Here is a 27075-nt window from a genome sequence, read left to right as displayed (position 1 = left end):
CCTAAGAAACAACAACCAACGCCACAGATCGTGTGCAGTTCTAGAGATTGACTCTGAAAGTGTTTTAAGAATGATTGAATGGAAGCCAGTGTCCCATCAGGGGAGAATCCTCTAAGCGAGAAAATAACAACCCCGCATCTCGTCCAATCTAAACCCCAGCAAGGAATATAACCAGAGTGCCATCCTGCTGGAGCCATGATATCTCGGCAGATGAAAGGAACAAGTATTTCCAGTATTGTTTCAATATATTTATTGTTAGGCTAAAGAAAGATCAAGCCTTCGCTAGAAAGCTTGGCCTCAATTCGTCATGGTAAAAGGCTGCTGGGGTCTTCTGACTTGATACCAACTTTTGGCAGTATTGGCATGTTCGATGTAACGGCATTTATGCATCTTGATTGCCGGGGGTTTAGAACGATAACAGTATAGTTACAGCTCTCCACTCCGAATCCAGAAAGAGGAGTTGAAATCTGGTGCTGGTACGGAGCAATTTCCAGCCAAAGTCTTCCTCGAAAAATCAAAGTCACAATCTTTGCACTTCCCAGACTTTTCCATTCGATCATGCGTGTCTCGATCGTAACTCTGTTGAGCCTTCTCACTACATATGTGTTCGCGTTAAAAATCGCCAGCAGTACAGCAACAATCGAATATACCCCCGAAGTCATCGCCATCAAAGACTTCTTCCAAGGCAGTGCATCCATCATCAATGGCGGTATCCCCAACCTCTTTAGCGATACCAGTATCGGCCTAGCCAGCAATGCCGAAACGCAAGCCCTCCGCAATTTCGCCTCCCACAAGAACCTCCGGGCCATCTACACCGTTTGCGAAGTCTACTATCGCATTGTCGCGAACAAGAAAGCTGGGTCGGGTATTGCAAGCCTGAAGGATTTGAAGGGCAAGAAGATTGGGACTATGGCAAGTACGTCGGCGGCGTATTTCGTGCAGAAGTATTTGGCTACGGTGGGGTTGAAGGAGTCTGATTATACAGTTGTGGCGGGGAGTACGTGTAATTCTGCACCATGTGGAGCGGGGACATTTCCATATATGCTTGCTCATGGGACGGTCGATGCAGTGGGAATGTGGGAGCCTACACTAGAGCTCTCCGCCCAAGCTCTGGGTGCCAATGCGATAATCTTCCAGGATCGCTCGGTGTATCGAGAGGTGTTCAACTTGCATACTACAGCTGAGAAACTGAAGGATGCGACGACGAGGAAGAGTATTGTGGCATATTTGAAGGCGCTGAATCAGGCGGAGGCATTGTATCGAGATACACCAGATAAAGTGTATTCAAGGGTGGCGTCGACGTTGAATATGAATGTGACGCTATTGAAGTCGGTGTGGCCTATTCATAGCTTCAATGGGACTTTAGCGGCGGATTTGTTGGATGTTATGGTTGAAGAAGATGCATGGGTTGCGAAGACGGATAGACGCGGCACGATTTCGAGGTCAGATTTGGCGACGATGATAGATGACAGTGTGTTGAAAGAAGCATTACAGACTTGATAAAGTCGACCGCCGCGAATTTGTTGGCCTGGCAATATCTTGACTCGAATGGAATAGCCGTGAATAGGTGTTTGACATTGGATATCCTGCGTGGATTACGTGGCTCGACAAATTTGGTGAGACCCTTGCATTCACGAAGAACAACAAGATGGCCTTTTTTGACTCTGGGAGACTCCAATGACTGGAGAAATATCTCCAGATCTGACAAACACTCTTATAAAATCCATCTTCTTAGTCTTCACTTTCCAGGTGCCTTTCACTACCTCTTCCTAGACTCCAGTCGCTTCATTCTTTTCATCCTAAATAGCCCATCTCATTTCCTACCATAGTTCTCTCCAGCGATGGCACCATCATCCGGATCCAAATCCAGCTCTACATCCAAGCCCTCATCCTCCAAAAAGCCCTCCAAGCACGATTCCGACTCCGATGATGAGTACCAATCATCATCTCGCAAAAGCAGCAAGAAACCCGACAAGAAGGAGAAGACGTCGTTGCTGAAAAGTATATTTACGAAAGATCGATCTGAAGCCCAGGAGATCTTGGAGTCGAAGTACTTTAAGGATGAGAGCTCAAAGGCTGGTAAAAGCGATAGGCTGGATAGTGCCATGTTCAAAGACGAAAGTCGTGTGCCATCGTCGAAGAAGGAGAAAAAAGATAAGAGTGCGAGGTTGGATAGTGCGATGTTCAGAGATGAGAGCGTTGCGTATAAGAGTGAGAAGAAAGAGAAAGAGAAGAGTGAGAAGAACAAGAAGGTGGAGACAGTCAAAGAGGAAGAGGAATATACGGAGGAGCCAGATTTTTCGCAGTTTGTGAGTAAATATGAGCTACCAGAGAAAGTGAAGAAGGCGGAGAAGAAGCCCGAGAAGAAGGTCGAGAAGAAGGTCGAGAAGAGTGTGAAGCCCCAGGCACCAAAGCCGAGGCACCAAAGTGTCCAGGTAGAGCCATCTGTCCGGTACGAGAGTAATAAGGTGGAGAGCAAGGTCAAAAGTGTTGCCAACTTCAAGACAGCCTTCAAGGATGACCATGATATTGAAATGGCGGCGAAGCAAACCCGAATTGCAGAGTTGACTGGCGAGGAGCTGATAGAGCAGGAGAAATGGGCGTTCGAGAAGCTGAAGGCTCATGCGGGATCCTGTCCTATGGGATTCTCATGGAACAGATATACCCAGGAAGCATGTGGCGAGCAAGAGCGACTTGACGGCTACCGCTGTGCGGGAGGTGGTCACTTTGTATCCCACGAGATGGTTGCTGAAGGCGAAGGGAGGACGATGCGAGCCACGGATGAATTCACTCGCTGGGAATTTCAGGTATCATCGGCTCAACTGATAGGCTCTCATAGGCCGATGCCTCCTCCCTACACGGGTCTGCGGTGGGAACCCGAGAATAGGTTTTTGGGCTCCGGAACACTACCATTTTCTAATCTACCTCCGCGTTTTGGCCCGTCGAATTCACCATTTGCCCGCGCACCATTCGGCGGAGGAGGCTCTGGAGGCATGGCAAACTCTCCGAACTCTGTGCATGATCCATTCGGCAGGTTCAACCCCCATGGAGGTGGAACCAACATATCGAGACATCAACAACAGCAACCAGGCGGTGGCCCACATCGGATATCAGTCTTAGATCCAAACTATAATCCTGGCCAAACTAATGAAGATGATCAGCAACAGCAACAACCAGGAGGGCATGGAGGTATTTGGGGGGATGGCGGTAATGGTGGGTTGTATGGAAGAGGTTATAATGGTGGAGGCGGTGGCGCCGGGTGGAGGTGAGAAAAGGTATGAGAGAGGTGACGGGTCAGGAGTTGAGACATGTAGGTGTGGAGAGAGCAAGCTGGACGTTTAGATAGATTGACTCTATGATGAGTAAGTCTCGGTTCTAGGAAACTAATAGATAAATGAGAATATATGGCATGACTTTAGATTGGGCGAAACTAGATTCTTGACAACTATTGCCGAAAGAGTTCACTTCATTGCTAGGATGACTGGCTCGTATCGGAATCGCTGTCATCTGAAACGCCATGGATTATTATCTACTCACCATTGTGAAGCTCAAAGTATCAGGTTTGAACCGAAGTGACCATGAATGGAAGGCTTGTTGGAGTCACGTGATGAAATGTGCTTCCCTTCAATATCAGAATGTCTCAGGGCAGAGCACAAACCTCTGACGAAATCAAAGGTACAAAATTTCATATACAGTGCTTCGTTTGTGGGTATAGGTGAGAAAGTGGCGATTCCGTCCACCTCGAATATGTAACCTGACTACATGCTCCACCCATGAATAGCCGAGTTTGCTTTGTTTCTATTTCATTTCCGTCCAATTCTCGGCCCACGCCTGAGCTCTCGCCCAACGGCGCTGGAAGAGATTGGGCCTCATATGCTTCCAATCTTTCATTATTCGTACCTGTCCTCAGCGGCGACGGAGTCAAATTTTGTCGCACTCGTCATGACTGCAGGTGGGACCGCGCTGCCATTCATTCTCCCCTTACTCGGGTCAAGCTTCCTCCTCCATCTGATCCCAACAGCAATATTCTTCTTGACGATCTATCATAATTTGGAACTCCGTTCGGTTCCCTCTCCGATCAACTGTCCATGATAACATCATTGCAAGCCCCGATATCCCCTCCAAACGCATCCAAATCCAACACTTCAATCCTCCTCATCCACGTCTCGGGCCATAGCAGAAATACCCCATGCACATCTTTCATATGCGCCTGCCACTCCTCATCAAAGATCGTTTCGCGGTTATAGCACGGTACTCGGTCTTCGCCGCGAGATACGGACAGCGATTTGCAGAGGTCGAGGATCCGGAAGCCCTCGCTGGAGGGAATGGCTGTCCAGGCGTACTTGGTATTTATATGATGCTCCCGGAGGGCACGGAAGGGATCGGGTGTGGGTGTTGAGTGCGTGTGTGAATGTGAGCTAGAGTGGGTGATGTGTGGGAGAGAGGGTGTGGATGACGAGGAGGGGAAGGCGGTTGGTGTTAGGGCTGGCGAAGGCGAGTGTGACAGAGAGTGGGTGAATGTTGCGCCGTGAGTGTAGCCTTGGAAAGGAGATGTGGAGGCGGACATCGTGTAGGAGGGATATGATGCACGTGTTGTGGATGCCATGGACATGAGGACTGCAGAAGGGGAGAAGGCGTCGGGGCTTTGGTGGGACGACGAAGAGGAGTTTGGTGGGAGGAAACTCCTTTTGTAAGAGGACATTGATTCTGTGTCCAAAGAGTTGGAATCTGAGTCGTCCGTCTGTGAGGAGAGGTAAGATGAGGTCGAGCGGGATGTGCGGTCTAGTGTTGCGGTGGGCATTTCTCTGGGGAAAGTGTTAGTACTTGTGTCTCTCGCCGTCGCAACATCAAATCTCAAGATCGATCGAAAGACCCGGGTTAAGACAATTAATGGGCAATGCATACAATCTCCCTCTTCCACTTGATCCCTCCGCAATACTCAAATTCAAGCCCTCATTTTTGATGTGTATCGCAACGTGCTTCTCAAGTCAGCTGACATCGCTCTGTTTCCACCAACCACATCCCGGAAAGGACAGAACTACACACCTTCCTCAAATTCGCAGCAGTCTTCGTCTCTTTCTGGCAAAATCCACACACGGATTCACATTTCGCTATCCGTAGTACTCCAGTCGTGTTCCAAGGAGGATGCACATGGCCTTTACTGCAGGTCGTCGTACCAAGTGATGAGGTCTCACTGCTGCTCGGGCGATCGTGTGTGGGCCGGCGGGAGGAAGTCATGTTATCCGAATGACATGAGTATGGTGATGGGTCGTTACGAGGCAGATAATCTCGTGTCCGCTGATCCAAATATTGTGATCCTAAGACAAGCATTCGTACACCTTCCCAGATATATACCTATCCGGCGATAGTTGAAAAAGCGATGTTGTGAATCTGAATTGACTCGAGATAACCAAGCCAACGTAGAGAAATCCCCCGGAATATAAATAGACGTAAACGAACAAGCCTTTCCTCCCAAATAAACCTCCGAGTCGGGTGTCCGGGTTGTTGATTTTCAGTTTGGGGAAGTGCACGGAACTGGAGAAGCCTATTGCGAAGGGGAAGGGGGGAGTAGTGAAGCGAGGAATATAGACAGGACACTCAATGAAACAAGCGACGTCTTGAAACCGTCCTCTTTTTCCACCAGCAGCAGAGGGAATGGAAGAAAGGGAAGGGCCCGTCATATATACCTTCATTTTAATACTTGCCTACGAGGACTAGTATGTTCAGCTGGCTCACCGTCTCTACCTAACCTTATCGTACATTAGTTGAATTTCATCGAAGCGGAGCAGGGTTCAGGATAGATCTCCTCGTGTGGACAGGTCAGGAAGGATGGATGGATGGATGGAATATTCTATCGCTACCAAAAGTTCGTGCGATTTGTGGGTCATGTTACGACCTTGTCCTGGCGTCCTGGCGCTCTGGCGCTCTGTTCGAACCCAGACTTCAAGCGCGTGTTGCGTTGCGGTGCGTTGCGAGTGGAAGAATCTCGCAGGAGTCTCAGAGGTAGGAGATGGGATGGAGAAGATGGATGGTGGATGGTCGTCCAGCTCGGGAAATGCTCGCGAGTGGGGGGCCGGGCCAGAGACTGGCGTTGAGGCAACAAATGATGCGATTGGCTGGGTCTTGCAGCGGGCGTGTGCGGGCACGGCGGGCGTCCCTCCCAGATGTCCTTGCACCCCTGGACTCCCGAGCCGCAATTGTATTTTGGAACGCCATCATCCCTGAGCCGGACGCTTGAGTGTGCTGTGCAGTGTGCAGTGTGTAGTACTGTGGTGGACTGAGAACAGGCGAGGGTCAGGGGTCGTGACTCTTGAGTGAGGCAGAGGATGGGATAGGTTGTTGTGATTGAGACTGGTGGAGATATTTTGGGGACGGGCAGGCATGAAAGCCCCCGATGGAGAGATGCGAGACAGGGGTCCTCCGTTGGGATGAACCTGATCTGCGGATCGGATGGGCTGTTTGGCGTGGGATGGGATGTCACGGATGAGAGAACAGACTTCGATGTAACCTGGAAACGTGGCTTTACATGATGTGGTGTCTTAGAGACGTTGAATTCCTGAGATTTGGAATACGTGGAGACTTCCGCTAGGGATCGAGAATTGTGAGACCTGGTGACAAGAGATGGGAAAAATCTAAGTCACGATATCAAGGCGAATCCAGGCATGCGAATGCAAGTGATTCTTGGGAAAGATCTCCATTACATGCTGCGATATCAAAAGAAGCAATACCAACGAGGGAGTGGTGTCTATTACCTACCGGTATCTTACCAGTCCCTCAAGGCCTGAACTGCCCTTCTACCACGGTGTTCATCTCAAGCCATCGAAACCTCACTCAAACAGCAGGTAAAGGCGAGAAAGCAAGCAAGGACAAACGGCATAAACCGCACGACATTCAATGCCCGGAAGGGCCGTAGAAGCGACCAATCGATTACTTTTCCCGAAAAAGTAAACAATACAATCGCTTGGGCTGGCTCGACAATGGTTGAGCAGGTTGACGAGTGCGTTTGCAAGATGCAAGACATTCGCGATCATACCCGCATGGGAAATAGCCCTTTTTGATATCTGACTCAATATTTGATGTTCGATGCTGCAATGAATACACCGCTGGTAACTGCAAAGCAATAGCCGGACAGGTATCTTTGAAGCAAGAGATACGATTGGTAAGCCCTCGCTTGCTGACTTGCCATGCTGCACACCTCATGTACAATGACAGGATTGTAGATATATATGCGCGCACACGCGCGGGCTGCATGCCGATGGGTACGAGTACGGCTCTAACAGTCGTTTACATTTCTGGGGCGGATTCGCTTGGAGGCATGTAAGTTCAATTGATCTGTCAATCTTACTTGCAGCATGGCCAGACTGCAGAAGGGAATTTGGGGAGTGCGGTGTGACAGGAGGTGTCTTGGTGGGGCAGGGCAAGGCTGGGCCGGGGCCCGCTGAACTACGTACCTGGACCTGGACCTTGAATGGAATCGTGAAATGTGGGGGAGAGACAGCAGGGAGGACGGGAGCGAATCGCATCTTAGATGAGATGAATTGAGTTGAGGAGATTTTTTGTTCTGAAACTTACATATTCGAAGACAGAAACAAATTATTACTGTGGATGTGGTATGTTCAGTTATTCCCGGCTGGCCTTCGACAGACGTCCACAATACCTTAAATACGTCTCTGTGTCACACCAGCTCTTTCAGACCCGGACCACGGCTTCAAGTTGACAGGGAAATAGAGTCGTATTTATGTCAAAGAACATGAAGCTTGATAGGAAAATAAGCTTGATCAGGTAGTATTTGGATCGTAAACGAGAGATTAAGTGCAAAGCCCTGCAAACTCAATCTCAATCTGCATTTCCTTGCTACAGTAAGGTGCAGCCAAAAGTATCCTCTATCAATTTTACCTTCACGGGAAAACCCCACCTCACACTCACTCACTGATACTAGTAATAATCCCAAAATGCGATTCGTCCAATTCTTCTCATCTGCCTGGTTCTTCTGCAGGATGGGAACTCTATTTCTCTGAGGATCCTCCATATCTTTGCAAACACTCTTCTCTCCTTCTCATCTCACCATCACCCACCAACCACCAAACAAGGTCTTTCCCGCCTCTATCTCACAGCTTTCTGCAAGGAAGCGAAAGAAGAGGGATTTAGAGTTTTCCCAAAAGTCCATCCTTGCCCCGCTACGGAGTAAATGTCTTTCTAGGAAAGAAGCCACAGGGTTTGACAGGGATGGGATGAGATCGGAGGTTACTTCGTTTCCGCAGGTCGAAACGGGTGATCCCCATGTTCGTTGCATGTCTGTGCGACGGCGCTGGTGCTGATGCCACGAGGTTGGCTAGGTCTTGAAGAATGGAAGAAGGTTTGGGAAGGGTTGGGGGTTGTGGCTGGGGTTGGGTTACATTTGGGATTTTAGGGAGGGAGGAATAGGAGAGTAAGGCGAGGTGGCGTGTTTGCCGGGTCATCGGGTGGCAGTATTAGGTCTTTGGTTTTACGGTGGAGTTGAAATCAATGGGAGATGCCTTGGTTCGGAAGCTGGATTTTGTTTCCAGAACGAAAGAGGGGTGAAAGTGAAAGGGAACTGTGTCCGACGAATCGCGTTGCATCGTATGGTACTTACATATGAGGGTTCGAAAGAACTCAAAAGAGAGATGAGATAGAGTTTCTCCCCGAGTCCTGTCTCCACAATGTAAGAAACCTGAAAAACAGGTCAGGCGTGTCCCAGGAGCCAGGATTTTGGATGAACACTGTAGGTGTGGAGTGAGGGGATGGCATGCGTGATTCATGATGCGATTGGTCGGATCTGCCGTCAGGCACTGTCTGATATCTGGAAGCTGGATACATTTTTTGAGGCTTGGGCGGATCAGGATGCTGGATTTTAGATGGTTCTTCTAGAAGACAGAGATGATGTGGAATTTGACCTAGAGGCATGTCTTTCGATACATGGAATAGGATTGCATGGGGTTATGGAGGGGATCGGATGATGTGGATGAATATACTTCGAACTATGGAGGTAAATAATGCCCATGTTGTGGCAAGACTCTTGACTTTGGGGAAAGTTGTTCTGGGTAGAAACTTGCGATTGAGTGGATACTGCGGGGACGAGTATCCGGATTGGAATTGCTGATAACATGTCTAGGAGTTTGCTTGATGGATTCAGGAGGGATGACTGGGAGGAGCGATGGAGGCTGAAATAAATGAGATTTAAATAAAAATCAATTGGCGCGGTTAATGGAACCTGAGGGTGGACGATGAGGTGCAAATGAAAATGGCAAGATAAGTGTGGGAGTTGGAAGTCCGCTTGCGATAGGATGTTGGTATCGAGTGTGAAGGCAAATTGGCCGAAATTTTGCGAACATGGATAGTGTGATGGTGATGCGTGTTGATGCATTTGAATCTCGAAAGTATGACCTGAATAGTCTATATATGCGAAGGGTTGAATAAGTGACAGCAAATTGTAGAGAGAAATCAACTGGATCGCCATCAACCACACGGTTTGTATCAAGACTCAGATGTGACAAGTCACAATCCGTTGCAGTATCTTGGTTAAAAGTTGCGATAGGACCACGAAGCCACCAGATAGGATGATTGCTCCGTCTGTGAAGGGAATATGGCTTTAGTTGTTTTGCTGGACAAAGGAAAATGAACATTGTGCTGATTTTACTTCATGGTAGCAAAAGCGTATCAGGGGTTAGCGCAGAAAAAAAGACGAGAGTTCTGGAACCATAAATTGTGAAATCGGAAAGGATGTGTAACAATGAAGTAATAGCAGTAATCTAAAGAGAAAATTGGAAGTAACGTGTTATATTTCCTTGCGGGAGCTTGAGTCTCAGACGATGGCAGATCTGCGATATCACCACCAAGCCATGAATTGAAGTTCGAAAGCAAAAAGGAGCACACGATAAAAACAATGACCAAAATTCAGACCAGCCCAGACTCTCCTGCGCCTCAACAATGACATCAGTGAGTCCATTCACATCTCACACAGATGCGTCGTGAGATGTGCCCATGCGGGAGAGAGCTTGAGCCACGATGCGCAGTGCTTGCAGCAGCATGACTGCATGAGCCGAGGTCCATCATACTGATTGCGAACACCACATTGGACGAACTGTGGCACAGCTTGTACCTTTCAAGCCACAGATATGGAAGTTGGATAGAATTGGGAATTGTCCGATGATTTGCAGGCGTGGTGGAGGTTTGAAGGAAAACGAGATTCGGAGTCGGCGTGAGCCTTTGAGGCGAGATACCGAGTACAAATTGGGCAAGCAACCTGGTTTGTACCAACAGAGTACCGCAGACGGAGAGACATGAGAAGTGGAGACAGAGACTTATAGATTGCATCAAATGTCTTTGTAAAAGGTCCAGTACAAGCAGAATGTAGACCGCCCATCTCATACTCATTTTGTACCTGAAAGGCTATGGCTAATGAGGTGACAAAGGAGCTGCCCTACATCCGTACTGCCAATGCAAGGTCCACGAGTTTGCGCTTCCTTTTGCGTGATGCCGTCAGAAATGTGTATCTGCCGTCGTCTGTAAAGTCCAGATACGCTTTTGTATTGGTGCAGGCCGTTAATGCTATTCATCTCATGCCAAATGAGGACGATCATTGGCCATATATCATCCCGGGTCTGATCTGGTATCCAGACTTGGTTGGCTAGGTGCGCTTGGCTTCAAATACACCAGTTGAAGCTAGGATATCGATATACAAGGGCCGTCAAGCGGTCTGCCCCTCGGAATAGATTGAAGTGGCCGGCAAGTCTTGAGGTGACATCGCATCGCAAGCAGCCGTCAGCCCTAAATGAAGTCGGTGGGAATCCTCAGCCCTGTGACGATGCTAGACGATGCACCCCTCGGCGAGCAACCAATATGATGCTGGCGACAATGTAAGCTGCAGCGCGCCAGCAGGGCTGTGAGGGCCGATTGCTGCAGGTGAGAGTATGGTGGTGGCATGGTCCTCGGTACTGTGGGTGCTGGGTACATTTTATTTGGTGTTGATGAGAATGAATAAAATCCTGTGTCTCTCCGAGCTCCCTTATCGTCTCTTTCTCCTGACGAAAAGCACCAAGCTCCTCCTTATTAACACTTTGATTTCTTACATATATTTGCGCCATTGCCGGAGGCGCTGGACCTTGCCTATCGCAGTACCATTGTGGACGGATCTGCCCCTTTCAGCATACGTATTCAGCACACTGGATTTGTGTTGCATCACGGCCTTCGAGGATTGACTGGCCGAGCAGCCATCGGTGGTTTGATTTGGCTGGGGGTCGTGTCCTACCTGATTTGCTTGCATCTGCTGCACTGCACTGCACTGCACTGCACTGCACCACTGCACTGGCTGCTGTTAGCTGCTGCACAGGAGTTGATCTCCACATGGGAGTTGGCCGTCCTTGCTTCGGTACTGATACCATATTTCACTTCAAAGGACCCTCGCATCCGCGATACAAAGAAAACCTCGCGAAAACCACTACCAAGACGAAACCTGGAGAAGCGTCACAATTGTCGGGACGGAGACGTACCAAAGCAGCCACCATCATATGGATACCTGAGCGGCAGTGAGAGGCAATTGATGGGCTTCATTATCATTCTTATCACCACCACTCATTAATCATCAATTGGCATTTGCCCGGAAGAGAAACCTACCACCAAAGTGAGTTAAGCTTCTTGCGGAGCACAGCGCACACTTCCTATCTCTCCCTGATCTTCAACCACGACTATCCGAGACCACCCACACCCACCCACTCGAGCCACTGGCTGCCCATCATCCCATCACTTCTCCGGAACTCTCTTCGATCCCGTCTCCGTTGTCTGCAGCAGCCGGTAGAACCCGCAGATCTTTCCTCTCTCGCAAAGAGGGAGAAGGGAGAAGGGAGAAGGGAGACGAGAAAGTGAAGTGTCACCAGAAGCAAGGGGCACGTCGGCACTGCAGATTCCGCAAGGGGATTGCCGTGAAGTTCCCCTCATTCTGTCTTACGTCCCATTGTCTTGTGATGCGGAGATTGCACCGACTACACAAAAACAATCCTGTTCCCACGCCATCAACCAACACTTGACTAGCCTTGTACGACATCTGGCTGGTAGGACTTGCGCAACTTGCGCGACTCTACACATTCCACCAATTTCTCCTACTCCATTCGCCCCCTTAACTTGACAAGTCAGAATGATCGCTCGCGTCACCTCTTGCACGTTATAACAGCGGGATCTTGACCTCGCAGGTTTCTGTCTTGCAATCTGAATCATCTGCTTACCAGCCTTGCGATAGCTTCCTGCGGTTCCGTTCGAATCGAGCTTGGTTAGATATACGAGGATAGAGGGACAAGCAATGCTTGAGCGGAGCTGGAACACAAGATGGAGGCGCCCAAACCGAAAGACGAGACTGTAAAGAAGCAGAGGAGGGCTAGCAAACCTAAAGTCAAGACAGGGTGTAATAATTGCAAGTGAGTCGCGATTTTTCTGTCTGGGTTATGCTGGGTTGTACTGACTCGGAGCAGAAACCGTAGAGTGAAGTGCGACGAGACTAGACCACAATGTATGTTCAGCGAAAGGATTGAGTGTAGACCTGCTAACAGCAGTAGGTCTGAAGTGTGTACGGTCAGGAAGACAGTGCGAGGGGTATCCGGCATACAAGAGAACGTTAGAGTCGGCCATCCCAATTGCTCCGCGACCCGAGAATCCTTCAGGATCTTCAATTTCCTCCGCCTCAGGATCTTCTGCATCATCTGGATCGCCGCCAGCCGCGAGACACCCAGTTCGAAAACATCGCGTCATTCAAGTGCCTCGAGCTCGAGTTAAAAAGCGGCAGGTTGTGATACCTGATAACCCGGTTGTGAAATATATATCCCCAAGACAAACGCCCGAATTACCATCTCCGACGCTATACAGGCCTGGAGGTTTTGCATTCGATTCGCAGGAGGGGCAATATTTCCAGGTTTTCAGGACGCATACTGCGAGTGAACTGTCTGGGTTCTTCGATTCCGAATTCTGGCAAAGAAGTGTTCTTCAGGAAAGCCATTCCGAAGCATCGATACGACATGCTGTGGTTGCACTCGGAGCTTTATACAAAACCTTAGAGAAGGCGTCGGAATCACCACCTGGTTCTCCGGATAATGGAAATTTTGATACGGCGCCTAAGCATTACAATTTCGCATTGCAGCAGTACGGAAAGGCTTTGACGAGATTACGAGAATCTTTAGAGAATAGAGAGACGAGATCAGAGAGGACGATACTTATATCCATTGTTCTGTTTACATGTTTCCAGTCCTTTACTGGAGATCACAAGGCGGCCATATCACAGATCCAGCATGGCTTAGGACTCCTCGAGGAACGGCGACACGATTCGAAGCAGCCACTGATACGGAGGAAAGACGATGTCGTAGAAGACGAATTGGTTCAGATGTTTACACGCCTTGCGATCCAGGCAAAATCTTACGATATGGCATTCCACTTTCCACATCCCTATGTGATCCGTCTTACTCCACAAACACGGCAAGATCCTACATCGCCACAATCCCAGTCATCCCCTTCAGATACCTCCAGTACATCAATCGATCCAAATATCCCAGAGATGTTTCTCAGCTCGCAGGAGGCAAGAACAGCTTTGGACTCCATCTGCGAACGTATTATGCGGTTCCAGGAGTTACTCTCCTCGTACCACCATGGGCCGAACAACATTCTTCCCAAATCTGTGCAGTCTCTAGGTATGGGATTTGGTATGCAACTCAAGCAGTGGGGATCTGCGTTTGCACCGCTGTTGGAATCTCGTCGAAACCGTGCAGTAACCATCACAGAAAGAGCTGGTATCGACGTTTTGAAGATGTTGCACCTGATGACCGGCATTCTCTACCAGATGGGCTTCAGCACAAGCGAAAAGGATTTCGACAAATTCTACCCACTGTTCAAAGAGATCGTGGAACTTGCAAAGGAAGTTGTCGTGGACGAAGAACTTAGTCTTGCACAAAAGCGATGTGGCAGCATCACCTCCTGCCGCCACAGACAAAATCCAGGTTACGACTTCCCTGGCTTAGCAGCCCATCAGCCTGGGACATACAGAGAAGAAGAGGATTATTCACACATCAAAGCCTCGTTCGCTCTCGATCTTGGCATCGTCCCACCCCTCTTCGTCGTAGCAACTAAATGCCGCGATCGCAAACTCCGACGTGAAGCTATCCGTTTGCTGATGTCTAGTCCGAGACGAGAAGGTATGTGGGATTCTATCCTCAGCGGAAGAGTTGGAAGCTGGATCATGCATATTGAAGAGGCGGGCTTGACACCCTGGGATGGCAGGGGTGCTGGGATGGGAGAGGTGGTACCGGATGAGAGGAGAGTCATGGTTAAGGAGATTCTATTCGATATGCAGAGTCGTGAGGCTACGCTTCGATGTGGGACAAGAGGTGCGAGGGACAGTGATTGGGATGATAGGGCGAGGGAGACGCATATTTCGTGGTGAGGTGGATTGGATAGATGATACATGTATAGATGAGGCATGTGTGCATGCATTCATGAGCGACACGAGCTATGAGCGACGAGATTTGGATTTTGGGATATGGGAATTTGCATCAGATCGGACACAATATTGGATGAGCAAGCCTATTTCTGGGCGATTTCAAGTCTGATAAACGGCTTTGGCTCATTGGTACATGATACCTGCGCGGGAGGTATCTATCGTTATCCACGATACCAAGCTATCTCTATCCGGCGTTTGAGATTTGATTTGAATCGGGCGATTGCAATCGGCGAGCGACATCGCCCTCCTTTTGGATCTTGAGGCTTCGGCGGCGTCGAGTTGCGTTGTCCAGTTGTCTGGGGAATTGAGAGAAGCATATAGCGCAATCTCGAGAGGAGAGTCAGAGGGGAAGCATGTTGTTTTGATTGATATACCCTCAAAGTTTTGGCCGTTTATATACCAAGCCATTTGTCACACTTTGGGCATTTCACTCCCTTAATTTATTCTCTTTTATAGGCATTTCTCCAAATGGTACCGAACAGACAGTCTTTCAATCCCTGGACAGCCAAAATCTTCTAAAGTCCCAATGTCCCAATGTCCCCATTCCACCACACTTCTCCTTTTGATCATTCGTGACCGCCTTCGTTGGATGGCCAGGCATTTCCGTGTCATAAGTTTCCTAGATGCGGCCCTTCAATTGCCGTACGCAACGGGATCTGACAAGTAGGCCGCTCGAAGATCCGGACAGGAGGGTTTGCTGGTTCGGGGTTATCCCGGCATTCGACCTGCAGCCGAGGAGGGGTCAGTCATGACGTCTCCTAGGTCGCCGCGGGGTAGCAAGCAGCAGGTTTGATCTGGGTATAAACATCCTTGAGTTCTAGAAAGCTTTTTATCTGCCCGAACAAACATCATTCGATTTGACTCAATATATTTCAATCCGAACTCAATATCAGTTGAGAATCATACGACACTTGAAAGATGGCGGATACTAAAAATATTGCTGTTCTGGACGTGAGTTTGCCTTATGCTCCGGTACCCCGCACTCCATACATCATTTTTTTTTCTCCGTAGGGAATCGAGACATATCTACAATCTGGACTGGACTAGGAGCTATGGATAGTTCCAATGGAGCTTGGGGAGTGCAATTGGCTCTTTTCTGAGCTCCAGGAGCTTATGGCCTACCTTTCATCCAAGTGGTTCGGACGACCTTCAACTCATCAGCACGTGTCTCTAAAGCAAGATATTGAATCCTCCCTCCTTCTCCTCCCTATTACCTCTTCATATAACATCCCCTGCATCAACAGGATCCCTCCACTAATGTCCTCTCCTCCCTCCAGTCCTCAATAGTCGACCGCCTCCCCGCCTCCTCCTCCACCCTCTTCGCCGCCAAAGCCTCCAAACGCCTAACCTTTGAATCGATCGCCTCCTCTCTCGGACGCAGCGAAGTCGCCGTCGCAGCGCTCTTCTATGGCCAAGCGCAAGCGAGTGTTGAGGATGTGAAGAAGCTGGCGGAGATACTGGATGTGGATGAGAAGAAATTGGGAGAACAGCTGTTGGGTTTTCCGGATAGAGGGAGGGCGGGTCCGATGCCGCCGGTGGAGCCGTTGATTTATAGGTTGTATGAGGTGGTGCAGAATTACGGGTGAGTTATTTCAAAGTTTCTGCGGGACGGAGGTCCTGGACAGGAGTTTTGCCTCGCGGGTGGGGAGCGGGAGGGATGGGGCAGGGTGAGGTCTTTTTGCTGACAGGGATTGATCTGATTAGGTATGCGTATAAAGCCATCTTGAACGAGAAGTTCGGCGATGGTATCATGTCTGCAATCTCGTTTAGCACGAAGGTCGATAAGGAGATTGATGAGCAGGGGAATGCCTGGGCGGTTATTACAATGAGGGGAAAGTGGTAAGTTTCGACCTTCTCGATTTAATTCCGTTCCGTTCAGGAAGAAGAACGAAGAAAGAGAGAGGGAGGGAAAACGCTTTCGGATGGCATGCTAATAATGCTTGTAGGTTGCCATTTACTCGATTCTAGATGCGGTTTTGATATGCATTGTGGCAGATCGGAGATGGGGAAGGCGGTTGGTGAAAGAGCAGCAGGCCAAAAATTTCATTGCATCAAATACAGAAATGAAGCTGGACTCAAGATCGTGATTACTACCGTTGTTATCTTTCAGTTCCGAGAATTCCCACTCGCATAGTACCGGATTCTCTCAATGTATCCGTTGCAATAGTCATTAACTCATTTTCAGGATGTTGAACAAATGAAGTTTTTTCCCAGAGGTTATTTAATCGTTCATTATTCCTCGGAACAGAATAAAAAAACCGGCATCTCTCCATAATGATGTCCTACAAATAACATTCCTTTACGATGATAAAATACGTCCAAGTCTACAGTAGCAATACGCAGGCGAGTCCTTTGGGGCCCATCATAGTCCCCGATAGTCACAAATACATTCTTCTCTCGACGTGGATGACCCTTTGTTGAAGTGTTCTGATCCAATTACCGACATGCATGCGTAGTTGTTGTGATGCCCAAGGAGTTTAGCGAGACAGCTAAGTCGAGAACCTGATTGATTGTGCTGGAGACCAGCTTGCGGAGTTGGCATCAGGAATTCAAAATCCGAGGAAAAGAAGCAAAATAAGGTCAAACTGGCGCTGTCAACCATCTTTCATTAAGCCAGAACAGGTATACCAAGCATCGAAGAAGTATTGTGTCCTCATGTCATGACATAAATCTTCCTCGGTCTTTGTCACGGACAGCTGAGACAGTTCTTGCACCTGAACTTGCTGCCTGAAGGTGCAAAAACTCTCCCTAAACTTTCTCCTGCCTCCTTACGTACTTCAAATGGAGTGGAATATCAGGCTTCATCGCAGCCGTGTTATTCCGATTCAGCGGGGGAGGCTGTGGAACTGGCGAGCCGTGCTTATCAGCGAGCGTGAAATCACACGTTGCTACGAAGAAAGCGACAATGATGTTCATTTCCAATTTAGGGAACTAGAACAAACAGTCAGAGAGTATTTTGGTAAAGAGGCGGATTGAACTTACTCTCATTCCAGCTATAAAACTTTTTGTTGGCAAAAGTGTTGGATGAACTGGGAGTGGATCAGGGGAAAGGTACTCACGACATGGATGTCTTCCAAGGCCCCAGCCAATGAAGCCGAATTTATCGGAACCTTCTGCTCGATCTGGGAGATATTGTGCAGGGTCCCAGGTTTCAGGATCTGTGTAGATATTTTCATCGCGGTGTACGTCGGCAACGTGATAAAGCTGCTAATGTCAACCAGTGTAGTCGATAGTTTACGGCCGTTCAAACGACCCCGTTTTCGAGATTTTAAACTAACTAGCGTTTTAAGCCTTAAAAACTAACTTAAGTCCGTTATATAAAGCTTAAAACGAACGAAACGGGGTAGTTCTTAAGAACGAAGTAAATAAACTATAGCGATTTATATAACGATTTAAGAGTAGGTAGCTAGCTCGGATAGCTCAGTTAGCTATTCCTATTTAAGAAGGTTAACCTGAGCTAAGCGAGAACACCTCCTTTAACCTCCTTAACTTTCTTTTTACCTTAGTTACAGATTTTAAAATAAGCTTAATTACTTTTACTTAATATCTTTAGTATATAAGACTATTATTATAATATAATTTAGTCTTCTATAGTAAGGTAAGTGTTATAAAAATAGTCCGTTTTAAAAACGAACCTGTTTTACTATTAATATATAAACTAACTACAGTTTTAACTTATTATAACTAACTATAGTTAGTTTAAGGATTTTAGTAACGAACAGCAGTTAGTGCTAATTCTTGACAAAACGGCAAAACTATCGACTACACTGATGTCAACAAAGGCATCTCCACAAACAACCCCGTTCTGATAAATTACTCACAGCAAACACCCCATTTGGCACAACTTCTCCACCAATCGTAATATCCTGACCACTCACATTCCTACGTTGCAAAACACCCTGTCCTTGAACTCTGATCGTCTTTTTCAGACAAAGATCCAGCATTGGGAATTCGCTTTCCCAAGCTTCGACGGGAAGGGTGAGTAGTTGATCTGAGAGCGATGAAGTCTTGTTTGCTGAGTATTTTGCTGCTGTGGTCTCTACTTCTTTGCGGATTTCGGCCAGCCAGCGGGGATTGGTGGCGAGGTAGCATAGGAGCCAGCCTGAGTTGACGCCGCTGTTTACCACACCTGCGAAAAGGGAGCCAATGATGAACTGGTTCTTGTTAGAAATCTCTATCTGTATTCGAAATTTTCGAATCTCTCTGGCTAGAACTTACACCGATCATCTTTCCAAGATCATCACCCTGATCCATCAGAAATTGCAAGGTATCATTCTGTCTCTCTCCCGTCCTCTTCCTCTTATCCACGACAGCTTTCAATATGAAATACAATCTCGCACCAGCGACAATCTGATTGATGAATGATGGAGTGAAAGCCTTGACAATCCACGGCAGTACAATGATCGATGGATTATAACTTTTCTCCATCGTCTCATAGATGTGCCTCGTTTTCTCAAGTAGTGCAGGATCATCAGCGATGTCGTTGCATCCGACATTGCGGACTGTGAGCTGGAAGACGAGACTATGGATACTGTCGAAAGGGTCTGTTGTACCTGAGTCTCCGAACTCTTCAAGTCGGGTATGGGTATCGCACAACATGGTCGGGACGGCTGGAACAGTCAATTTCTGTATTCGGTGGCCGGAATGGTTAGCCGACTTACTCTTCCCAAAGTTCTCTCGAGACAGCATACGGTTGATTCGGCGGTTGAAATAATCAGCAAAACCGGTCGTTTCCTGAATTCGCTTTCCCCCTTTCAGTGTCTGGGGCGGAGCTGGTAGTTGAGGGCTGAGATTTGTTCTGCCGCCTGTCAGTCAGTCTTCACTTATAAAAATCTGAATTATCTCAGAAAGGACACATACCCTTTATTTAAACTCAAGACCTTCGATTCCAAGAAGTCCTTCCTAGCCTGCCTTCCGGAAAACCCAATCACTGCATACTTGCCCAAATAGAAACTGAAATTACCGGTCTTGCTCTCAGCGATAGCATCGCGGTAGAAATCCCATCGAGCAGAGAAGTAGCGAAGTGCGCCAAACACGGGATATTGATCTGAAATGAGTGCCGGAGAATCCGGAGAGAAGCTTTGTCGAGGAGAAAAGACGACGTAGGATGCAAAGATTGAGACTAGGCCAAGCAGTGCTAGGACAGGCCAGGATGCCTCGGTGAGTGAAGATGCGAAGAGACTCAGCATGTTTGCATGCAAATGAGAAGCACAAATATCGTTATTCGGAAACCATCAGAAGGGCAAAAGATGATGAGAAGATATGGAGAGGTGATGAGGTATTTGTACGTGAAGTTAAAATAAAGTTGTACGTAGGTTGGGGTTCAGACTGTATTTATCCCAGCCATGTCGTACAACCCACCCAACTGATCACCCGAGCCCCAAAATGACTGGCTGTAATTCCGATCCTGAAACACTTCGCATTTTCTGCTTATGACAATCCGCTCGGTATCCTACAGGACTGGCCAGTGAACTGCATGAGCTGTCCAGTAAGGAAAAACATAGCAACTCTAAATATGGGGTTTGCGGCGTGAAGCGAAGGATCAGCACTCGGGTAATATTTTGGGGCACAGAAAACCATGTCAGAAGTATGATGGAATTGATGATTTGCACGGGATTTTATCGTCAAAGGGGGTACTTAATAGGGCTCGATTTGAAAGTTTCATGCCCAGGAGATTGCCAGTGCTCTGGAAAAGTGAAGGAAAGGGGCCGCCTTGACGTGAGTTCGACTGAAACAATCCCTACAAGAGATAGAAAGCAAACAGCAGAAAAGAATCGATTTCACTAAACAAGGAAGTGGGAAAGAGTAGTTGTGAGGGTCAGAACAATAGAGAGAGGTGATGTGAGGCGACTTTCCTCTCTTGCCTACATCGTCGAGGATAGTTCTTACGAAAAGTCTATCTCAGAGCCATGGGGAAGATGGATATGAAAGAAACGGCAGTTCGTCTTGAAATCTTCTGAGACTCAGAGCTTTATCTAAACAAAGTTCATACAGCTCCACCGTCAGCGACCTTCCTCCTCACAAACTAAACTCCAGCCTATTCCCCGCATAGTCCCTCGCAAAGAATCTCGTTGGATACTCAACACCTTTCGCACCTATGAAAGTATTAGCTCAGTCTGTTATTCTTCTCCTTGACTTTTCAAACTCACCACTACTCTCTGCGCCGGGCTTATCCGCCTCCCTCGGCGCCGCATCGCCACCCCGTTCAAAATGCTCATAGATCTTCTTGCGCAGTTCAAGAAGTTTCTCCGCGGTGTCGATCTTGAAACAGGGATGGCGCGAGGAGGGGACTGGGTCGGGTGGTCCGAAGGCGATGTGGATTTGTTGGCCTGAGGTGGATATGTTAAACCTGTGGGTTGCGGGGTGGGGTGTTAGTCGTGTGAGTATTGTTATGTTCAGGTGATGAGGTTTGATGTTGGTGAAAATTGATTTCATTTGAGGTTTAGGATTTAGATTGCGGGTCTTCTTGAGAGGATGTTGGGGATGTTGGGGACGCTGGGGACGCTGTGCACGCCGACGGAGGGGTAAAAGTGGGGTGTGGGAGATAGACGATTGTATTGGTATAGAATTTCCAACAGAAGTACGACAATAAGAATTGGAAAACGAGAGAAGAGTGACATACCATGCCAATGTGCCTCTCTGTAATTGAGGGACAGGAGATTGTGTCAAGCCAAGCGTCTCGCCGTAAAATTCTGCAGCTTGATCAAGTGTTCCAGGTGGGACAGTGAGATTGACATGTGCGAGGCCTGAGATCAAAGCCATGGTTCCTGCTGTTCTTTGGACGCTGGATTATAAAATACTGCTGGAGATCAGACGTTGTTTGTATAGAATAAAGACAGTTTGGTAGAAGAGATCTTGGGTAGCTGACAATGAATGAATCTTAAAAGAACGATCCGATGTCGCGATGGCGGGGGTAAATATTCACCAGATGCTTGCACGTGATACTGCGAAGTCCAGTCGCATTACCTACAGATCTTAAAGTCGCTGAAGCGAGGTTAAACACGAGTAACCACAACAATTATTATTTCTGAGTTTAGCATTCAGTGCAAAAACAGATCAAGTCCCATCACATGCCGACAACCAACTCCAGCTTATCGTAACTAGTATCAATCGCGCTTTTGCTCCCCACGTTCCCTCTCCAACGCCTCGAGCTCACGCTCAAGCTCGCGCTCTCGTTCCCTCTCGTCGGCCTCCTCTCTGGAGCCAAGATTCTTGTCGGGAAGCTGGATGGCACGATCGATAGAGTTCGGCAAGGGTCTATGACGTCCTTGGAGCATGAGATACAACAGGCAGACTTTGCTGAACCAATGCCAAGAGCCGCTGAGAGAGTAGGACTGGTCTGAGAGGCCCATACTCAAACCAATGTTCGCATACGCAGAGAAAACTTCGAAGATACCAGGAAATACGTTGAAATTTAATGGGGAGTTCCTGCCACCCTCGATGAAGGTAATCGCGACCAAAGCTAACATGATAGACCAGGCGTCGTGGCTTACTTGGGTCCGAACTTGTTGGGTTATGTAGTAGAATCGTCCTCTGAAACCTTTGGTGACGATGGGTGAGCTGTTCTCCTCGAGATCGATTGGCTTGCTGGGAGTGTAGATGCCAAGAGACCTTTCTTCGTATACATTCGAGCTTCGAATCATAATTGTGACTGGAAATGCGGAGATGTACCTGTGTCGCTAGATGTCAACAAGGTTGATCTGAAAATCACGAAATGCTTTCGAATATAAATGCGAGTACGAGAAAATGTCTTGCTTTACTTACATCATGCCAATGTAGAGAGTCAAAAGACCAGACGAGAGATCGGAGACTGAGACAATGTTGAATCCACTGCATCTTACAGAAAGAGATTGGAACAATCCATCCAAACTTTTATTGCCCAATGGCAAGTTCTTGAGCTCAGGAAGATCTCTAGCAGACGTTTCAAATGCTACCCAGTCCACACCATTCAAAAACAACAATCCAATAAGCAGGAAGAGTGTTTCTCGAGGGGGGAACAAATGTGTATAAACTCGGCGAGGATATTTTAAAGTGTAGGTAATAGTAGCTCGAGTTTTGTCATACTTGGAGCTTCGAGGCAGCACTTTTAACATTATCCACAAGGTAAGTCTCAGGAAGATCGGGAATCTATGACAGTCTTAGTGATGTTGAGAGGAGTGCTAGTAAATGGACTAACCCAGTATTGCCAGCTAACATAAGGATACTCATCACAAGGACAGGGAATGGAGAGGTCTTAAAAGGCATCTGCGACATTGTTAGACGTTTAAAAGAGCTACAAGAGGGAAACTCACCATTGAGTTATTCATAAGACTCATTCCTGCATTGTTGAAGGCCGAGATAGAGTTGAAAATGCCAAGGGCAATTGGATTAACACCATCGCGAGCGATGACATCCGCTTCGTAGAGTTGAAAGAATATAGCCAGAGCAATAGCACCCAACAGTTGCAGAATCATGGCATAGCAAGCAACCACACGACGCAGCAAGCTGATGGACAGGTACTCGGCGCAGACCACTGATTCTCGCTGGGATCGAGAAAGGCCGTGAAACGTAGCATTCCTACCGACTGTGGCCTTACTAAGGAATTCACGCCAGTAAACCATTAAATTCGAAGCAACCGTTGCTGTTCGTATTGTATACGATGACAGGGTTCCGGTAGCGGATGCTTCGCCATTCTTCGTCGCATTTTCAGGACTTTCAGTGGCTAGTTCTAGAGACACGATTATCAGCAAGCATTCAGCAGACATTGAATGTCCTCAAGTCCCGCTGTGTCCTCGAAAACTTACCGATGGAAGGTTGCGGGCCCTGTGAAGCTATCCTATTAGCCTGCTCTTGTCTGCGACCATTGTCGATGATCTCGCCGTAAGAGTCTTCCATGGATCGTCTTCGAACAGTCAAAACCACGATGCCAATAAGGGGTGAGCTTCCAAGGATGAAACTGATGCACATCAGAATCTGCTGGAAGGTATTGAGGGTGGAGACGTTCTCTGGCGCAAGGCCAGTGACCGTGATAGCCGAAACAGCAAAGAAGAGACAGTTGAGGTAAGTGTGAGTGCGCTTCGTGCCCTGGAACCCAAAGTGCAGAAGAGAAGAGAAGAGAGACCAAAACAGGAATGCAAACCAATGCAATTGTAAGAATTCAAAACGGTTCATGTAGCTGTAGACCCTGTTGTAGATCCTGTCAAAGACCTCAGCACCCGGCAGAACAGAAAGAACCTTGGCCTTGATCAAGCTTGCACGACCAAGACAGCGGGTAACGAAGAGCTGTGATTTAGAGGGACGTTTTGCGGGAGCAACCTCCATCTCTTGTTCGACTTTTGGACGCTCCATGGGAACAGTGTGCGAGAGTAAAATCTCGATCTGTCGGCGTGTAGAGAGACGTCGTGTTCTTGCACTTGAAATTTAAATTGAAACAGACCGAACCTCTAATACATCTGACCCCCACCAAGAAGCTATACACTCCCGAGAAACGTGGGGGCACTCAAGTACAGGGCCATTCCCCTTTGGGATAGTTATCAACAAAGGCTGGAAATCAAGTATTTACGGTGGCAGCCGGCATCGGGGCGCGCATAACCTCAGGGACCGCTTTCTTGTGATTGCGGTGATGGAAGGGGGCAGAATTTCCCCTATCTAAACTACCAGCTGCATGCTTTACGCATCCGAGACAGGAAATGTGCTTATCAATACGACTATGAGTGGTACTTGGTTCTCACTTTCATCTTGTCGCGCTCCTCACCACTGTGAATGAGTTTGATAAGGGCGTACAACATTGGCCTCATCTCGACCAATCGAATCGCAGGGATTGATAACGTGAGCAATCCCCCGACAACAGGTGGTAAGAGCCAAACGCAGCAAAACAATGCAGAAAAGACAAATTGGAAAACTGCATGGCAGTATTCTCTTTCAGCCAGTCTTATAAATCTCAAAGCAATGCAGAAGGGCAGCTGATAAGTCTTTTGAGGATAATTGAAGCAAAGCATCAAAGCATTCTGTCAAAGAAGCAAAGCAAACAAATCGACATCCTCCACTGCACAGATATCGCCCATCAGAGTCCACGCTCAAACTTTCCACGAGTTTTCTAGGAATGTTGAGAGCGAGCCGGATTCAGCCAAGTGATGGGCTTTACCAACGGTCGACTCCTTGGTCATAGAAGATTTGACAGATAAAAAGCTTGAGTCTTCGTCATTTCACGGACTGCAGCAGTCCTCGTCTTTAGTTACGTTGCCGTGAGAAATGCAGATTAGGGTGGTGGATCATGGAGGGCTCTTGTTTGGCTTGTGCAGTCCATGGAGCGAGGCAGAGTCTGAGGCCTGACTTAAACTATCCGTCGGCACGAGTGGAGTCATGAGGCTCCATCCTTGCCGTCAAAGAGAGTAGTGACATGTCAAAGTAGAATATTTCTACAGTCTTTGTTGCCAGGACAGGTTTTCGGTCTTGATGCGAGAGCTGGAACATGAATACTGAGGGAGGTTCTGATCCAATAGAGCTGTCTTTCCACCAAGTGCTATTCTCACCCCGCGTATGAGAAAGGATGTTATGAGGGTATAATACAATCATATAACCGTACTCTTCAGTTCTTGAAACAATTAGAAGTTCTGATGCTGGAGGTGGGAGGAGAACGTCATGAAGTGGGGAGTGGTCGTTGCTTTGTAGTGCCGCCAAGTCGCTTAATTTTCGGACGCGCCCTACTGCCTCGTTCAATTATGAAAAAGGGGCATGCTCACTTCCAGCTGCCAAGTCAAGTTGGATTGCGGCGGAGAAACTGGCCACATAAACTACGCTCACCACACCCACCTCTCTGAAGTCACTTATCATATGTACGCACGTCCACGGAACTCTGCTGGGAGCCACGCGTCGGTACTTTCCTGATATCTGTCAGGTAGGAACTCGATACCACAGTAACAAACTATCACATGGCTGTTCGCTTACATAAGCTGGGCATAAACAATGGTGTGACACGATGTCCGCTTCAGCCGATCAAAACCACGAAATGGCAATCAACAATGGCTTTTAGAGACTGTTTTCATCGAGATCTAGATGCCAAGCTGCTTTGGAATCAGGGACATGACATCATGTAGTCCACGTTGCAGCCGCAACTCGTAGCTGCAAGCATAACCCCGGTGGCAAAGCATTCGCTTGTTTACCGCCACTGTTTCAATTGCTTCCAGCAAGCTTCTGTGCCGCCAACCTCATACCGTCTTTCGTCTTCACTATCGTCGCATGACAACCTACTTCCTTGTACGAATTTACTGCCAGCTCATACCTGCGCTGCCAACTCATATGCTATCTATCGCAAAAATGCATATCTCATCTAGTACTGCGGAGGAGATTCCGGCAGACAAAGTCAACTGCCGAGATTTCCGAATTCTTGTCATCATACATCAGAGTCGTTCAAGACTTTCTCATCGCGATTGACTCCCAGAACTTGCTATCGTTGCCTTTCTGCACAAGGTTTAGTCAGAGCTTCCTGCTTGGGTCAGTGATCTCAATGTCATGTCTTCATGCGTTCATTTGCAGTTTGGAGTCACCTCCGCCAATGCGTGAATGGCGCATTGGCTGGCCTGCCTTAACTGGTTCGCCAGGAGCTACCCATCGCTACATGATGCTGGGGTTGCCCTGAATGTTCTGGACAGCCTTGCTCTGTACCTGTCTCTATATCTTTGGAGCTTCCTCGACTCTGCCCGTCATGCGCCTTCTGCTCTACCTACCTTCACTTTGCGACTTTGCGACTTTGCTTCTGGAAACGACAGGATGACTCTCATGATCCAACACTACGGCTCCCTGAGCTCGAAGCCAACACTAGGCAACCTGTGCAAAAAGATCCAACTCTGGTATTATCAGTATGAAGTGACATTTGGGCTCTATGTTTTGACTCCCACCGAGAAAATAATCACGAATACGCTCGTCCTATCATTTTGTGGTCTTCTCATATTCGCGATGGTGGCGCTTGCCCCACTGTTCATCATCCAAGTCATTTCAAAAGCGATGACAAGCCTCTTCTGGGTATATGTGAACGAGAACGGAAACCAGCTGGTGGTGCGGCATACACCATCACCGTGGGTGAACGCTACGCATATTGGATGGGAAGACTTTGGGGGTTATGCAAGGTGATACAGGTGAGTCATTTGGGATTCCCGAACTTCCAGATCTTGAAAAAGGCTTCGCGTACGCAACGTTCAACTACAGCACCTCTCGTGCTGCAAAGACAGCCGCGAAGATCTCGTCGCGTTCCATCGCAAATAACGAGCTCTAAGCTAACATCCGTGCAGCACTTCACATTTTTAAGCTCTCTAGATGGAGCCAGTCTCGAAGTAAGAAGGATAAAACTTTGATTCACAAAGCCATCTATTTGCTGCCTCGAACAGTGGAGTCTATCCTGGAGTCGTGTCTCCGGAGTCGCATGGGAGTCCTGGGAATGCGCAGCTAGGCTGAATCGCTAAGCGAGATCAACAACACACCTCCTGCAGCTACAGTACATCGCAATGGCATTTTCCCCAGTCGAAGCGAGTTCACAAAGTGGGGTATATTTCTTCTCTCTCTATTTTTCTGGATGTTGGAAGAGAATTCTGGATTGGCGGGAGGTA

General features: G+C 48.0%; 11 protein-coding genes across 12 annotated transcripts; 5 read left to right on the top strand and 6 right to left on the bottom strand.

Moving 5' to 3' along the window:
• Positions 1–490: 490 nt before the first annotated feature.
• Positions 491–1500, top strand: ONS95_008750 (uncharacterized protein; the record flags this gene model as incomplete). Its single annotated transcript, XM_058502297.1, has 1 exon — positions 491–1500. Exon 1 carries the CDS (start codon positions 559–561, stop codon positions 1498–1500), a length of 942 nt encoding a protein of 313 aa, XP_058361225.1. The 5' UTR covers positions 491–558.
• Positions 1501–1841: 341 nt separating this feature from the next.
• Positions 1842–3269, top strand: ONS95_008749 (uncharacterized protein; the record flags this gene model as incomplete). Its single annotated transcript, XM_058502296.1, has 1 exon — positions 1842–3269. The coding sequence occupies one exon, from the start codon at positions 1842–1844 to the stop codon at positions 3267–3269; it is 1428 nt and encodes a 475-aa protein (XP_058361224.1).
• An 809-nt stretch (positions 3270–4078) lies between these two features.
• On the bottom strand, positions 4079–5238 carry ONS95_008748 (uncharacterized protein; the record flags this gene model as incomplete). Its single annotated transcript, XM_058502295.1, has 3 exons — positions 4079–4805; positions 4906–4979; positions 5047–5238. 3 exons carry the CDS (start codon positions 5236–5238, stop codon positions 4079–4081), a joined length of 993 nt encoding a protein of 330 aa, XP_058361223.1.
• A 5848-nt stretch (positions 5239–11086) lies between these two features.
• Positions 11087–11577, bottom strand: ONS95_008747 (uncharacterized protein; the record flags this gene model as incomplete). Its single annotated transcript, XM_058502294.1, has 2 exons — positions 11087–11325; positions 11511–11577. 2 exons carry the CDS (start codon positions 11575–11577, stop codon positions 11087–11089), a joined length of 306 nt encoding a protein of 101 aa, XP_058361222.1.
• A 762-nt stretch (positions 11578–12339) lies between these two features.
• Positions 12340–14437, top strand: ONS95_008746 (uncharacterized protein; the record flags this gene model as incomplete). Its single annotated transcript, XM_058502293.1, has 3 exons — positions 12340–12428; positions 12483–12520; positions 12567–14437. The coding sequence occupies 3 exons, from the start codon at positions 12340–12342 to the stop codon at positions 14435–14437; spliced, it is 1998 nt and encodes a 665-aa protein (XP_058361221.1).
• A 975-nt stretch (positions 14438–15412) lies between these two features.
• Positions 15413–16462, top strand: CYN1 (Cyanate hydratase; the record flags this gene model as incomplete). The annotated part of the gene is made up of 4 exons (XM_058502292.1): positions 15413–15445; positions 15772–16076; positions 16199–16333; positions 16441–16462. The coding sequence occupies 4 exons, from the start codon at positions 15413–15415 to the stop codon at positions 16460–16462; spliced, it is 495 nt and encodes a 164-aa protein (XP_058361220.1).
• Positions 16463–17242: 780 nt separating this feature from the next.
• Positions 17243–17482, bottom strand: ONS95_008744 (uncharacterized protein; the record flags this gene model as incomplete). The annotated part of the gene is made up of 2 exons (XM_058502291.1): positions 17243–17425; positions 17477–17482. 2 exons carry the CDS (start codon positions 17480–17482, stop codon positions 17243–17245), a joined length of 189 nt encoding a protein of 62 aa, XP_058361219.1.
• A 713-nt stretch (positions 17483–18195) lies between these two features.
• On the bottom strand, positions 18196–19766 carry ONS95_008743 (uncharacterized protein). The gene is made up of 4 exons (XM_058502290.1): positions 19355–19766; positions 19156–19292; positions 18713–19104; positions 18196–18648 (listed from the first exon to the last, which is right to left on the bottom strand). Exons 1-4 carry the CDS (start codon positions 19681–19683, stop codon positions 18268–18270), a joined length of 1239 nt encoding a protein of 412 aa, XP_058361218.1. The 5' UTR covers positions 19684–19766; the 3' UTR covers positions 18196–18267.
• Positions 19767–20337: 571 nt separating this feature from the next.
• Positions 20338–21358, bottom strand: ONS95_008742 (uncharacterized protein). The gene is made up of 3 exons (XM_058502289.1): positions 21117–21358; positions 20644–20843; positions 20338–20589 (listed from the first exon to the last, which is right to left on the bottom strand). Exons 1-3 carry the CDS (start codon positions 21254–21256, stop codon positions 20513–20515), a joined length of 417 nt encoding a protein of 138 aa, XP_058361217.1. The 5' UTR covers positions 21257–21358; the 3' UTR covers positions 20338–20512.
• Positions 21359–21445: 87 nt separating this feature from the next.
• ONS95_008741 (uncharacterized protein) lies at positions 21446–25093 on the bottom strand. 2 transcript variants are annotated; one of them, XM_058502287.1, is made up of 5 exons: positions 23278–25093; positions 22786–23201; positions 22671–22738; positions 22259–22621; positions 21446–22165 (listed from the first exon to the last, which is right to left on the bottom strand). In XM_058502287.1, exons 1-5 carry the CDS (start codon positions 23819–23821, stop codon positions 21601–21603), a joined length of 1956 nt encoding a protein of 651 aa, XP_058361215.1. In that variant the 5' UTR covers positions 23822–25093; the 3' UTR covers positions 21446–21600. The 2 variants fall into 2 exon arrangements, with proteins under 2 accessions (XP_058361215.1, XP_058361216.1); XM_058502288.1 differs by lacking the exon at positions 23278–25093 and having other exon boundaries at positions 22786–23273.
• Positions 25094–26035: 942 nt separating this feature from the next.
• ONS95_008740 (uncharacterized protein) lies at positions 26036–26602 on the top strand (the record flags this gene model as incomplete). Its single annotated transcript, XM_058502286.1, has 1 exon — positions 26036–26602. One exon carries the CDS (start codon positions 26036–26038, stop codon positions 26600–26602), a length of 567 nt encoding a protein of 188 aa, XP_058361214.1.
• Positions 26603–27075: the final 473 nt, after the last annotated feature.

Source organism: Cadophora gregata, assembly GCF_030347475.1.
Source record: "Cadophora gregata isolate MNR1 chromosome Unknown scaffold_3, whole genome shotgun sequence".
In the NCBI taxonomy this organism is placed as follows: Eukaryota; Fungi; Ascomycota; class Leotiomycetes; order Helotiales; family Ploettnerulaceae; genus Cadophora; species Cadophora gregata.
Note: the sequence above shows the minus strand (reverse complement) of the source record. Positions and strands in the feature narration are given on the sequence as shown.

What these genes read in the sequence shown, in the direction of transcription:
- ONS95_008743 (XM_058502290.1), bottom strand. Translation starts at nt 19,683, where the DNA reads ATGCTGAGTCTCTTCGCATCTTCACTCACCGAGGCATCCTGGCCTGTC. An exon ending in TCGAGAGAACTTTGGGAAGA is followed by an intron (nt 19,105 to 19,155) that starts GTAAGTCGGCTA and finishes TGACTGTTCCAG; the next exon opens with CCGTCCCGACCATGTTGTGC. An exon ending in ATCTTGGAAAGATGATCGGT is followed by an intron (nt 18,649 to 18,712) that starts GTAAGTTCTAGC and finishes AACAAGAACCAG; the next exon opens with TTCATCATTGGCTCCCTTTT.
- ONS95_008742 (XM_058502289.1), bottom strand. Translation starts at nt 21,256, where the DNA reads ATGGCTTTGATCTCAGGCCTCGCACATGTCAATCTCACTGTCCCACCT. An exon ending in CAGAGAGGCACATTGGCATG is followed by an intron (nt 20,844 to 21,116) that starts GTATGTCACTCT and finishes CGCAACCCACAG; the next exon opens with GTTTAACATATCCACCTCAG. An exon ending in GCCCGGCGCAGAGAGTAGTG is followed by an intron (nt 20,590 to 20,643) that starts GTGAGTTTGAAA and finishes ATACTTTCATAG; the next exon opens with GTGCGAAAGGTGTTGAGTAT.
- ONS95_008741 (XM_058502287.1), bottom strand. Translation starts at nt 23,821, where the DNA reads ATGGAGCGTCCAAAAGTCGAACAAGAGATGGAGGTTGCTCCCGCAAAA. An exon ending in GGGCCCGCAACCTTCCATCG is followed by an intron (nt 23,202 to 23,277) that starts GTAAGTTTTCGA and finishes TCGTGTCTCTAG; the next exon opens with AACTAGCCACTGAAAGTCCT. An exon ending in ACTCTCTACATTGGCATGAT is followed by an intron (nt 22,166 to 22,258) that starts GTAAGTAAAGCA and finishes CTAGCGACACAG; the next exon opens with GTACATCTCCGCATTTCCAG.